The 12,332-nt window shown below is 47.4% G+C and overlaps 2 protein-coding genes and 1 long non-coding RNA gene across 3 annotated transcripts in view; 2 read left to right on the forward strand and 1 right to left on the reverse strand.

Moving 5' to 3' along the window:
* The window catches only part of WRN (WRN RecQ like helicase), a 113,139-nt gene extending 110,474 nt beyond the window's left edge, over positions 1-2,665 (forward strand). Inside the window, exon 36 of the mRNA XM_074950380.1 lies at positions 2,010-2,665. Within this exon, the coding sequence (XP_074806481.1) occupies positions 2,010-2,126 (117 nt within the window). The 3' untranslated portion in view covers positions 2,127-2,665. The remainder of the gene's footprint in view (positions 1-2,009) is intronic.
* A 75-nt stretch (positions 2,666-2,740) lies between these two features.
* On the reverse strand, positions 2,741-6,210 carry LOC141986158 (uncharacterized). The gene is made up of 3 exons (XR_012639218.1): positions 6,107-6,210; positions 5,227-5,380; positions 2,741-4,210 (listed from the first exon to the last, which is right to left on the reverse strand). It is a non-coding gene; the product is annotated as an uncharacterized LOC141986158 (long non-coding RNA).
* A 42-nt stretch (positions 6,211-6,252) lies between these two features.
* GTF2E2 (general transcription factor IIE subunit 2) overlaps positions 6,253-12,332 on the forward strand; it is a 61,107-nt gene continuing 55,027 nt past the window's right edge. Inside the window, exon 1 of the mRNA XM_074950383.1 lies at positions 6,253-6,378. The gene's annotated coding sequence lies outside the window, so the exon portion shown is untranslated. The remainder of the gene's footprint in view (positions 6,379-12,332) is intronic.

Genomic DNA, 12,332 nt, shown 5'->3' on the forward strand with positions numbered 1-12,332 from the left:
CTGCCTGAGTTGCTTGGGGGAAGGAGGGTTGGAAGGAAAGGAAGTTTTTGCCCAGGCTGTTTGGGGGCAGGGGAATTTGGGAGGAGGGCTCTGCCCATCCCATGGAGGGTGAGGGAGAGCCTCCCCCCTACAATCTGAAGGTGACTCTGCCTGACTTGTGGAAATTTTATGCCGTAATGGTGGAATGTTTGCTTAAATGTCCAGCTGTCACATGATGAAACCTGGGCTCTCCCACTTCACCAAAGCAGGATAGACAGGGGATGGAGAGAAGTGGTCCCTGCAATAATTGGGCTGTAGCTATTTCAGGGCTTTGAAGAAGAGAGAGACCCTGAAATGTACCCAGAATTTTATTAGTAGCCAGTGCATGGTGAGGAGCACTGGTGTGATGTTCATACCAGTCAAGAGCCAGGCTCCTGCATGCTGCATCCAGGCACCAAGCCTGGTTTACCCCACATTCTGATTACTTTGGTCTTTTCTAATCTGCAGAAGCCATTGTTTCCTTCTCAAGCTGATACACTGCAACAACCAAAAATTACCCAGCTTCTCCTTGTTCTTATTGGACAGGGTCAAACTGGTGGGGGGTGGGAGCGGGGAATGGGGTGGCAGCACTCATCCTGACTCTGCTCACAAAATAAGGCCTGCCTGTGAATCACCAAAATGAGATGTGCTCACTGTAGTTTGTGCAACTTTTGACCCCTCTCCTGGGCTTGGCTATTCTTTGGTGGGGTGTATACATGCTTATGGCTCTGCCGGGCTCCATGGGTTGGAGGGGGAAAATTTCTCTCATGACACCAAGAGGAGCTGTCACTCACAGTAAATGGCACAGATCTGTAACCCTCCCTCCCCTTTGTTACACACCCTTACAAAAGAGAAATAGTTAATGTCAGCATTTAAATCATCATCCCTGGACCTCTGCCTGAACCCCTCATTGAGCTGAGTTGGGCAGGAGGATTGTTCCAGGCTCTCTGAAGACTCTCATAGGTGTTGCTGCATCAGTTACACTAATTCATTTGTTGAGTTTTCTTTGCGATCATAATAGCTAGAGACTGCCTTTTTTTTTTTTTTTTTTTTTTAAACAAAATCTGAGATTCTGAAGAACAGCCTAATAGCTGCTATGCTGTACTGGCACGTACCCGCCCATTCCGAGCCTTGGCTCCTGCTGTTGGTGGACTGGTACTTCATGTTCACTGGAGTCGTTTTAAAAACATGCACCTTTTCCTCACAAACAGCGTTTTGAACCTTACAGTAGGGTAACACATATTTGCATTTCTCCGGATGAGCATGATTTTTATTGTTCAGTTGAGGTGTGGAATGGTCCATATTGTTACCGTAGCACTGTGTATTATACGTGAGGCTATGTTTTAGTCACGGGTGTTTTTAGTAAAAGTCATGGACAGGTCACAGGCCATAAAGAGAAATTCACGGGCCCGTGACCTGTCCATGACTTTTACTAAAAATACCTGCCGTGACTAAAACTTGGGAGGGGGAGCCATGGGTGCTCTGGAGGGGGGGGGGTGTCCAGGGGTGCTGGGGGAGGGGGGCTGTGGTCTGGGACCCCTGCTGGGAGGTGGGAAGGATTGGCGGGGCTGGCAGGGGCTTCCTACCTGGCTCCGCGTCCCTGCAGCTCCTAGGCGGCGGATGCAGGGTCCAAGGCAGGGGGCTCCGCTGCTCCCATTGGCCTGGAACCGCAGCCAATGGGAGCTGCAGGGGTGGGACCTGCGGGTGCCGCACAGAGACCCCTCCGCCACCTAGGAGCTGCAGGGTGGCCATGCCAGTGGGAACTGGGGAGTCCCCCACCCTGAGGTAAGCACCCCCCTGCACTCCCCAACCCCCTCGTCTTGAGCCCCCTCCCATACACCCAAACTGCTGCTGCTGGCCCAGGGGCCTCCTGGCGCGGGCAGCCCCTGAGCCAGCACCAGTCGCTGTAGAGGTCACAGAAAGTCACAGAATCTGTGACTTCTGTGCCAGACTCGCAGCCTTAATAATATGTTATACTTATCTCCTTCTAGACTCAGCCTGCAAAGAGGAAGTTACCAGAATGGTTTGGACCTTCAGAGGGAACAGATTCTTCCATTACTACTGGCAAGAAATCCAAAGTGCGAGCAAAAAAAGGTCTTTTTGGTTGAACTTGGAAATATCAACAACTTTCTCTTTTAAAGAAGCTGAGAGAGAGCATATACATGAGCATTCTGGCTCCATTGTCATTGAGAATCGAGTTGCAAGCACTACATTAGAGATGGTTTATTTTTAGTTTCCAGGACAACTAGTGTTCTGAAGTACATGTTCATTTGTTCACAGCTGAAACCATTACTGAGCTTGGGCTGGAACTAGAGCCCCTCAGTTCTTGGACTTGTCAGTGTGTGGGAAGCACCCACATCAAGCAGCAAGATCTTGAATTAAAGTACATAAAGAACTGACCCAAGGGTTAAATTAGGTCATGTTAACATTGTTTATAGAGGCTGTTTGCTACTTTCACTATTAGGATTAAACTTTCCAAGATTTTTACTGTCAGTTTATTATATATTAGTACAGCGGTTCTCAAACTTAAGCAATCCGAGGATTAAGCCTCCCCACTCAGCCTCAGGCCCTGCCCCGACTCCACTCCTTCCCCCAAGGCCTCACCCCTCCCCCACCTCTTCCTGCCTCCTGGTCACTCCATCCGGCTCCCCCCCCCCCATCACTTGCTCTCCCCTGCCCTCACTCACTTTCACCAGACTGGGGCAGGAGTAGGGTGCAGAAGGGGGTGCAGGATTTGTCAGGGAGTTTGGGTGTGGGCAGGGGTCCAGGGTGTTTGGGTGTGTAGTCTGGCCGGTGACGCTTACTGCGGGTGGCTCTCAAAAGCGACCAGCACATTTCGCTGGCAGCAGTGCTTAGGTGGGGGGGAGCGAGGGCAGGGGTCTTTGTGTGCTGCCTGTACCCACAGGTGCCGCCCCCGCAGCTCCCATTGCCTGCAGTTCCTGGCCAGTGGGAGCTGCAGAGTTGGCATTCGGGGTGGAGGCAGTACACGGAGACCCCCTTGCCCTCCCTTCACCCGCCAGGGGCTGCAGGGATGTGCCGGCCACTTCCAGGAGCAGCACGGAGCCAGGGCAGGCAGGAGCCTGCCTTAGCCCCGCTGCACCTCCTGGATGGGGAGGAGTTGATCAGCAGGGCCCGTGGACCCCCTGGAGTATCCTTGAGGATCAGTTTGAGAAACGCTGTATTAGTAGATTCCATTTATTACCATCCAAATGTGAAAATTTGGGCAACTTCTGTGAAGTTCTTTCTAGGCCATCTCAGCTGCTGCTTGTTGTGCATTTACTTTCTCCATGAACATCTTCAAAACCTTAGTCTCATCAGTTGGAATTGAGTTTATTATGCAGGTGCTAAGTTTTTACAATGCCTTTTTTTTTTTTTTTTTTTTTTAAGGCTGATAGTAGGCATGGAAGAATGTAGAATATGGGGGATCTTGCAGATGGTTCAGTGCCACAAAATGAATAAGTGTTACCTTGCTGCTAATACATATGTCAGCTCAGCATTCTGGATCTACTAACGTTAAATCTGCTTTGATCTGATAATACTGTGCAGTATATCTGATGTAAGATGTACTGTATGGAACTCACTATACTTCTATTGAATTTATGAAAATTATATATATGGTAAAATGTGATAAATACCTTTAAAATTGCCATTATGCACTTTGTACTTGCACTGTAGTGTATTTTTTATAATAAAATGCTGCATAACGGTACTTACAATACATATAGTTTATTGTTGCTTTCTTTCTGTAATCCTGTTCATTTACCTTTTTTGAGAAATCAGACGTGTTTGTAATTTCAAGCATTAGTTCTATGAGATGATATTTCCATTTTTAAAATGTATGGATAATGTGGGTTGGATTTTTTTGAATTAGGGATCAATAAAAGTTAAAAATTCTGATTTGAAATGTAATGTCAAAATCAGCTAGCATACCCCTACAACAGTAAGTTAGTTACCCACCAGACACAGTATAAGATACAGGAAAATGTTTCATAGCAGTAGGCAAAGCAAAACTTAACCCGAAGGAACAATACAGTACCATGCTGTTCTGGGGCAGGAGTGTGTCAGCCAAATAAACCAAAATGGAAATGAGAGACATCATGTTATCTGGTAAAGGCCTCTCATAGTAGAACGAACAAGGAGCAGCATCCTTTTGTGCATCTGAGCTTCCTGGCACACCAGCTCCTCTTCACTTCTGCAGCAGAAAAGTGTGAAAAAATTGTGATAATTCAAATTACAATAGTTAAGAGAAAGTATGAGCCACTCCCCCCAGGGTCAACCTTCATCATCCTTAGTCTATGTGCTCTAGTTCATTACTGCATATGACTCAAGGAACTTCCACAGCATAATGTCTCCCATAGTTACTCCTGAGGGCATTCTGCGCCAGAAAATTAAAAATTCTGCCCAGATTTTAAAATTCTGAAAGTTTTATTTGTCAATAAATAAATGCAGAGGCTCCAGCATGGCAGTGGGGGAGCACAGGCCACTGGGTGCACGGAGGTAGCAGATCACCCTGCAGCACCGCCAGGGCAGGGATTTAGTGGTGAGGTTGCACCTAACCCTGACGCATTGCAAGAGTTGGGCTTCCTCCAGAAAAACCCCTGGTCCCTGCCCCTCCACACCAGTCGCATCAGGTGTGGGCAGGTAGGCTTAGCCCAGCAGCATCCGAGTGTGGAGGAGCTTAGTGGGGGGGATCCAAGTGTTGGGTGAGAGAGTTCAGTGGGGGTCAATCTGGGTGCAGGTGGGCTCAGTGGGGGATCTGGAGGCAAAGGGGCTCATTGGGGAGGTCTGGGTTTAGGGGCAATGGGATTCTGTAGGAGGGCCCAGGTGAAGGTGGTTGGGCCTCAGCAGATGGGGGTCTGGGTGTGGGGGGAACTCAGCGGGGGGGTCAAGGTGCTGTGGGAGTGGGGGTTGGGTGGGGGTCAGGGTGCAGCTAGTTGAGGCTCAGTGGGGTGGGGGTGCAGGTGCAATGGGCCTGTTTAATGGCTGAGCCCCAGCTGCTGCTGCCACCGAGGGAATGCCATATGCCAGGCTCCTGCTACCCCGTCCCCATTCTCCTATCCCCCTTCCCCACTGCCTCTTTGCCTTTCCCCTTGCAACCTCCCCTATCCCTTTCCCCTCACCCCCCTCCCCGATCCTACCCCCCTTCCTTCCCCATTGCTGCTTCCCCCACCCCAGCTCCTTTCCCCCTGCCCCACCGCAGGCACTCACCATTGTACAGAAACCGGGATGGAATCCATGCAGGGCACCCAGCACGCACACACACAAGCGGAGGCCGACCCGCACTAGGACCCAGGAGGTGGCATCCAGCTGCAGTCAGCGAGCCAGAACGGCATCCTTGCCACCCTCCATCACCCCGGCAGCTCTGTGCTCACAGAAATGGGGCGGGGGGGGGGGGGGAGTGGCACGTGACTCCCGTGAACAACATCCCCAGTTCTCTCCCCGCGGTGCTTTACCTCTCGGCCGGCTGCTCTGGGCACTGGCAAGGAGGCACCTGTGCTGCCGGGGAAGGGGGTGTGACCACCTGTGCGGCTTCCCTGGAATTTTCTGCGGGGAAGTAGAGAGATCTGCCCCGGGGCGGGGCAGGGGCATGAGTTTTGCCTGTGCACAGTGGCACCGCACCCCCCCGGGGGCCACGTTAAGGCTGTTACAGGTCTTGAGGCATTTACACTTGATACGCGGGTTGGTGAAACCGAAGCATAAAACTCACAACCAGTTTGTGCCCAGCTGCTTAAGAGTCACCTGAGGCCAGGGTGACCAGGCAGCAAGTGTGACAAACGGGGGGGGTGGGTAACAGGAGCCCCTCTAAGGAAACGCCCCGGCTATCGGGGCTGTCTATAAAATCGGGACACCGGCTCGCCCTAGCGGAGGCGGGTACTCTCACACGCGGGCCCGCCACCCCTGGGGGCCAGGCCGGCCCGGGGCCCCTCCCCCAGCCGTGCGGGGGGCGCCCACTGGGCCCGGGGACCCGCTGAACTCGGGGGACCAAGTCGCGACCCGCAGGAGCGGGGGGGGGGGAGGGGGAGGGGCGGTCCCGGGTGAGCACGAAGGACCCAGAGCACGGGGACCCCCGGCCCGCGCCCAGGCCCACCCGCCGCGGTGGCTGCTCCCCGCGCTCCGGGGCTGCTGGGGTGACCCGCGCCCCGCTCTGGGCGGGCGCAGGCCGAGCGCTACGTCAGCGCGCGGCGCCGGTTCGCCCACGGCCGCGCGGGGCATGACGGGAGGAGCGGCGGGCGCTGCTGGGCCAATCGGACCGCAGCAGCGACCGGAGCCTGCCGCGTCCCTGCCTGCGCTCCGGTGCCGCCGCCCCTCCCCCCGCTCCGCTCCGCTCCGCGCCGCGCGTCAGGGCGGCCTCGCTCGCCGGTGAGTTCTCGGGCGCGAGCCGGGCGGTTGGAGCGGGGCAGCCAGGGAACGCGAGGACACCCCTCCGCCCCCCCGAGCTGCACGGGCCGGGGGGGCCCGTGTCTGTCCTCCCCCCGAGCTGCACGGGCCGGGGGGGAGCTGTCTGTCCTCTTCCCCCCCCTCCCGAGCTGCACGGGCTGGGGGGACCCCCTGTCTCTTCTTCCTCCCGCAGAGCTCCACTGGCCAAGTGGCTCCTTTGGCCGAGTGGGCAGGGGTGGATTTCCTCTCTCTTCCCCCCCCCCCCCCCAACTCCATGGGTCGCGGGGGGGGGGGATTCTCCTTCTTCCCTCCTCCCCACAGAGCTGTGTGGCCCACAGTGGATCCCTCTCTCCACCCCCCGCCCCTTACACAGAGGTGAGTGGGCCAGCAAAGACCTTCCCGCTCCCCACAGCTGTATGTTCCCAAGGGGACCCCTTCCTTCCCCTCCTCCTCCAACAGCTGCGTGGGCCCAAGGGGACTCCCTCTCTTCCCCCCTACTCACAGACGTCACTGCGTGGGTCCTGCTGTTGTGCAGAACTGGTCCCAGCATAGTTGCAAATGGGTGGATGGGGCGCACAGGAAAGCTCTAAGTGAACCTGTTGCTGTAGACATGTCTCCACTGCTCTAACTGCAAAAGACAGCAGGGCTCATGGGTTTGCTGCTTATTGCCAAGTGTCACTCAAACCAGGGCTGCTGGAGTAATTTTTATAATGGGAGTGCTGAGAGCTGTTGAACTAAACTGTAAACCCTGTCTATAATGGAAACCACTTCAGGGGGTGGTGCGGCATACCCCACACTCCTAATTCCAGCACCTATGACTCAAACATCACCTCAGTGGATGGTCATGTGTGGTTCCTACCCAAGGCCCTCACCCAGTCCATGGCCTTCTTATTGTTGTGGTGGCTTGGATTTTAAACATATTTCTTGTTCTTTGTCCTACATGAGACACCACCATGTGCTCCGGGGGACCTGACAGATGGACTAGATTCTTAGCCTTGCCAATGCACAGAGTAAACAAACTCAGCAAAATAAAGTGAAGAAAAATAACCTTCTCTTTCTGTTAATTGAGTGTAACAATAGTAGAAAGAAAATTTTAAAAAAATTCAGACAAGTGATTAAACTGATGGTGTCCGTTGTAAGTATCCATGAGCAGTGGAAAGTATGAAGCACAGAGTGAAGGGCGTCCCCACCTGTATTCAGTGTTTTTATCCCTATCCATCCTGTGTAACCTCTAGCATAAGGCCAGGGCACTTATGTGATGATATTTCATCTCATTAATGTCTTGAGCCCTGTGCGGGGCTTCGTGATTTAGACTTCAATTGGGGTATCTAGTAACATTTCCCATCTATACATTTCAAGACGGCCAGGGGACACCCCCCCCCGCCCCCCTCCCCACACCACAGTCTATACATCCACAAGCAGTCCAAGCAACTTATAGATAGTAAGTTGCTAATATAGTTGTAAAATATCCTTTGCCTGTTGTAAAGGTCCTATAATGGGGCAGTTGCATGGACTGTCTTTGGTTGTAAACTATTTTCTCGTTAAGAGAAGACAAATTGAAAAACATTCTGTGAGTGTGTAAGTGGTACATGTACAGTGGGTGGATTCTGCTTCCTAAAGTCAGTGAGACTTAGGTTTTTGAGCCTATTTTATTTACTGCTGTTTATTACTTGTATTCCCATAGTGCTTAGGAGCCCTAGTCATGGACCAGGAGCCCTTTGTGCTAGATGCTGTACAAACAGAAGAAAAAACAGTCCGTGCCCCAAAGAGCTTACTTAGGAGCAGAGCAAAGCAATTTAAATTACCAACTTTAATAATGATTTAAATCAGCAAGCAGGAAACCTTGATGTAAATCATCAATTTTAATTGTCTTTTCCATTTGTACTTTTTAGTTATTTTCCTGAAGAAAAGTTAATTTCCCCTTTACACTAAATTTGGTGGTGCTTTTTGCTAACCAGGAGGATATGGTGTAGCTATTTATATTTAAGCAATTATATAGCTTTACCTTTACATTTATTCAGATTTTTAATTTTTACATTTTTGATGGTTAGAAAATGGTGAATGATTGATTAATTTTTTATTTGTGATTTGTGTCAACCTCTATTTGGAAATTCAAATTAAATTAAAGTGCACTAAATTGAAACAGCATTTTAAACTATTTTGTTAAAAAGAAACTATCAAGTGCTGAATTCATAAGAATTTTTTTATCGAAGTTTATCAAAACATGCTTTGTATTTAAAAGTAATTAATATATGAAACAAAGGAAGTGTTATCTGTAGTGAAGTCATTGAACGGATTGGTTCTGATCACCATGTCCTTAGAGATTTTAGGACTAGTAGATCTCATCCTCTCATACCTAGTTTTTGTTCATAGATTTTATGAGGAAAACAAGCTGTCATGCCTTTTCAACTCCCCTTTGATTGATTAACTTTGAATGAACTAGTCATTGAACTGAACTAGTTGAATAAACTGAAATGAAGAAATATTCTTCTTGTACCTGCACCAGAGGCTACTGCTGTCAAAAGTTGGTTCAGCACTTCAGCAAACTCTGGTTCCAGGTGCTTAGACAGTGTCTTCCACCAGTTCAGTGGTTTGACTTTCTTTAAAACATTTGCTGTTTAATATTATTTTTTTGTATTTAATTTAAATGATTGTAATAAGTTTATGCCTTAACATAGATTGTCAATTTCAAATGTATTTTTAAATAGGTTTATTTTTAAAAAAAACCCTTGTAATTAATTTAAATTTAAAAAATATAATAAAATTCTTGTAATTTTTTTAATAATTTATTTTTATCCTCCTTACTTGGGTGTATTAAACTTTTAATCCTAATCTTTATTTTGAATTTCCTAGTTTTCAGGCTTTTTGAATGACTTTTCTGCTAAAGTTTTTTCTTTGTTACTGATACGTAGCTAATAATGTTTGAGAATATCCTTTGTTTAGGGCATTTTCTTTGAAAGATAGTGACCCTCTCGTACTCACTGTGTCTGCACTGCCTGGTCCAGGTCTTGGAACCTGTGCTGGAATCCATGCAGATTTTTATAATATGTGCATGGAAGCTGGCAAATTGACTTATTTAGGGCCTATCAATCCCACAGGATGGCACAGATATACACTTTAGGAAGCTTGCCTATACTGTCGTTAATACCTAAACAACACCACAAAACTAGTAGACACCAGTAGAATAAGATTACATTTGGAGTTTTTACAGTTTCTTACATATGAACAAGAACATATAAAGACTTCAAAAAACCTCATCTCACAAATACTTTGTTCAATTGCTTCGTAGCTTCCAAGTCCAGAACGGCCATTGTGATCATTGAGTCTGATCTCCTGTATAACAGTGGTTCTCAACCAGGGGTCCGGAGCTCCCTAGGGGACCGCGAGCCGGTTTCAGGGGGTCCGCCAAGCAGGGCCAGAATTAGACTCGCTGGGGCCCAGGGCAGAAAGCCGAAGCCCCACCGCTTGGGGCTGAAGCCCAGGACCCTGAGCCCCACCACCCGGGGCTGAAGCCTGAGCAATGTGGCTTTGTGGGGGCCCCATGCCATGGGGCCCCAGGCAGCTGCCCTGCTTGCTATCCCCAAACACTGGCTCTGGCTTTTGTATGCAGAAAAGCCGTTGTTGTGGCACTGGTGGGCTGTGGAGTTTTTATTGCATTGGGGGGGGGGGGTCTCAGAAAGAAAAAGGTTGAAAACCCCTGCTGTATAAGACATGCCGTAGAACTTCTCTCAAATAATTCCTGCAGCAGATCTTTCAGAAAAACATCCAATCTTAATTTTAAAATTATGACTGTTGGAGAATCCACCACAACTCTTGGTAAATTTTTCCAATGATTAGTTACTCTCACTGTTACAAATTTATGCGTTATTTCCAGTCTGAATTTGTCTAGCTTCAGTTTCAAGCCACTGGATATTGTTATACCTTTCTCCGCTAGATTGAAAAGCCCATTATCAAATATTTATTCCTCATGTAGATACTTAGACTGTATTGAAGTAAAATCTTCTCTTTGTTAAGCTAAATAGATTTAGCTGCTTGAGTCTTTTACTTTAAGTAATGTTTTCTAATATTTTAATCATTCTCGTGGCTCTTCTGTGAACCTTCTCAAATTTTTCAACATCATCCACCAGAACTGGATGCAGTATTCCAGCAGTGGTTTCACCAGTGCCAAATACAGAAGTAAAATCTCTATTCCTATTCGAGATTTCCCTGTAAGTCCCGCATTAGCCCTTTGGGCTACAGCATCTCACTGGAGCTCATGTTCAGCTGATCATCTACCATGATCCCCAAATCTTTTTCAGAATCACTGCTCCCCAGAATAGAGTCCACCATTGCGTAAATATGGCCTGCGTTCTTTGTTCCTGATGTATGCATTTATATTTTGCCATATTAAAATGCATATTGTTTACTTGCGTCTAGCTCACCAAGCAATCCAGATCGCTCTGAATCAGTGGCCTGTCCTCTTAATTATTTACCACTTCCCCAATTTTTGGGTCATCTGCAAACTTTATCAGTGATGATTTTATGTTGTCTTCCAGGTCAGTGATGAAAATGTTAAATAGCCTAGGACAAGACGTGATCCCTGCAGGATCCCATTGGAATCACACTTGTTTGATGATGATTCCTCGTTTGATTACATTTGGAGACCTAAAAGCCAGATTTTAAACCATTTAATGTGTGCCATGTTAAAAAACTAGAAAGTTATAAAATAAATCAAAACATTCTGCAGTACCAATTCAAATGCCTTACAGAAGTCTAAGTATGTTTAATCAACACTATTACCTTTATAAATCAAACTTGTAATCTCATCAGAAAAATATATCAGATTAATTTGACAGGATCTATTTTCCATGAACCCATCTTGATTGTCATTGACTACAGTATTTCTGTATCAGCTGTTCCCTTATCTTGCCCAGAGTCGATGTTACGCCAACACACCTATGATTACCTGGGTCATCCCACATACAGTTTTAAAATATTGTCACAACATTTGCTTTTTTTCTAGTCTTCTGGAAAGTCCTCCTTGTTCCAAGACTTATTAAAAATCAACATTAACAGTCCAGCGAGTTCCTGAGCCATCTCTTTTAAAATTCTTGGATGCAAGTTATCCAGAGCTGCTGATTTCAAAATGTCTGACTTTAGTAGCTTCTGTTTAACATCCTCCTGAGATACTGGTGGAAAGGAAAATGTGTTATCGTATAATAGTGATTACAGTAGAACCTTAGAGTTACAAACACCAGAGTTACGAACTGACCGGCCAACTACACAACTCATTTGGAACCAGAAGTACGCAATCAGGCAGCAGCAGAGAACAACAACAAAAAAAAAAGCAAATACAGTACAGTACTAAACAGAAACTACTAATAAATAAAGGGAAAGCAGCATTTTTCTTCTGCATTGTAAAGTTTCAAAGCAGTATTAAGTCATTGTTCAGTTGTAAACTTCTGAAAGAACAACTATGTTTTGTTCAGAGTTACGAACATTTCAGAGTTACAAACAACCTCCATTCCTGAGGTGTTCGTAATTCTGAGGTTCTACTCTACATCTGTTCCCCCCACAATACAGAACAGAAATATTTATTGAACATATCTATCTTTGCATTAGTATTGATAATTCTATCATTTGCATAGTCACCATGATAGAGGCTCAAATTAAATGTATACCCCAAATTAAAAAACATAGGGGACCAAAAACATGTTACCATGGCTAAACGGCAAAGGACAAGAAATAGAGGCAAAAAGGCATCCTTTAAAAACTGGAATTCAGATCTTAATGAGGACAATAAAAAGGAGCATAAACTCTGGCAAGTCAAGTGTAAAAGTACACCTCTACCCCGATATAACGCTGTCCTCGGGAGCCAAAAAATCTTACCGTGTTATAGGTAAAACCGCGTTATATCGAACTTGCTTTGGCCTTGAGCATTTCAATTATTAATAGTC

This window comes from Natator depressus, chromosome 4, assembly GCF_965152275.1.
Source record: "Natator depressus isolate rNatDep1 chromosome 4, rNatDep2.hap1, whole genome shotgun sequence".
Lineage (NCBI taxonomy): Eukaryota > Metazoa > Chordata > Testudines > Cheloniidae > Natator > Natator depressus.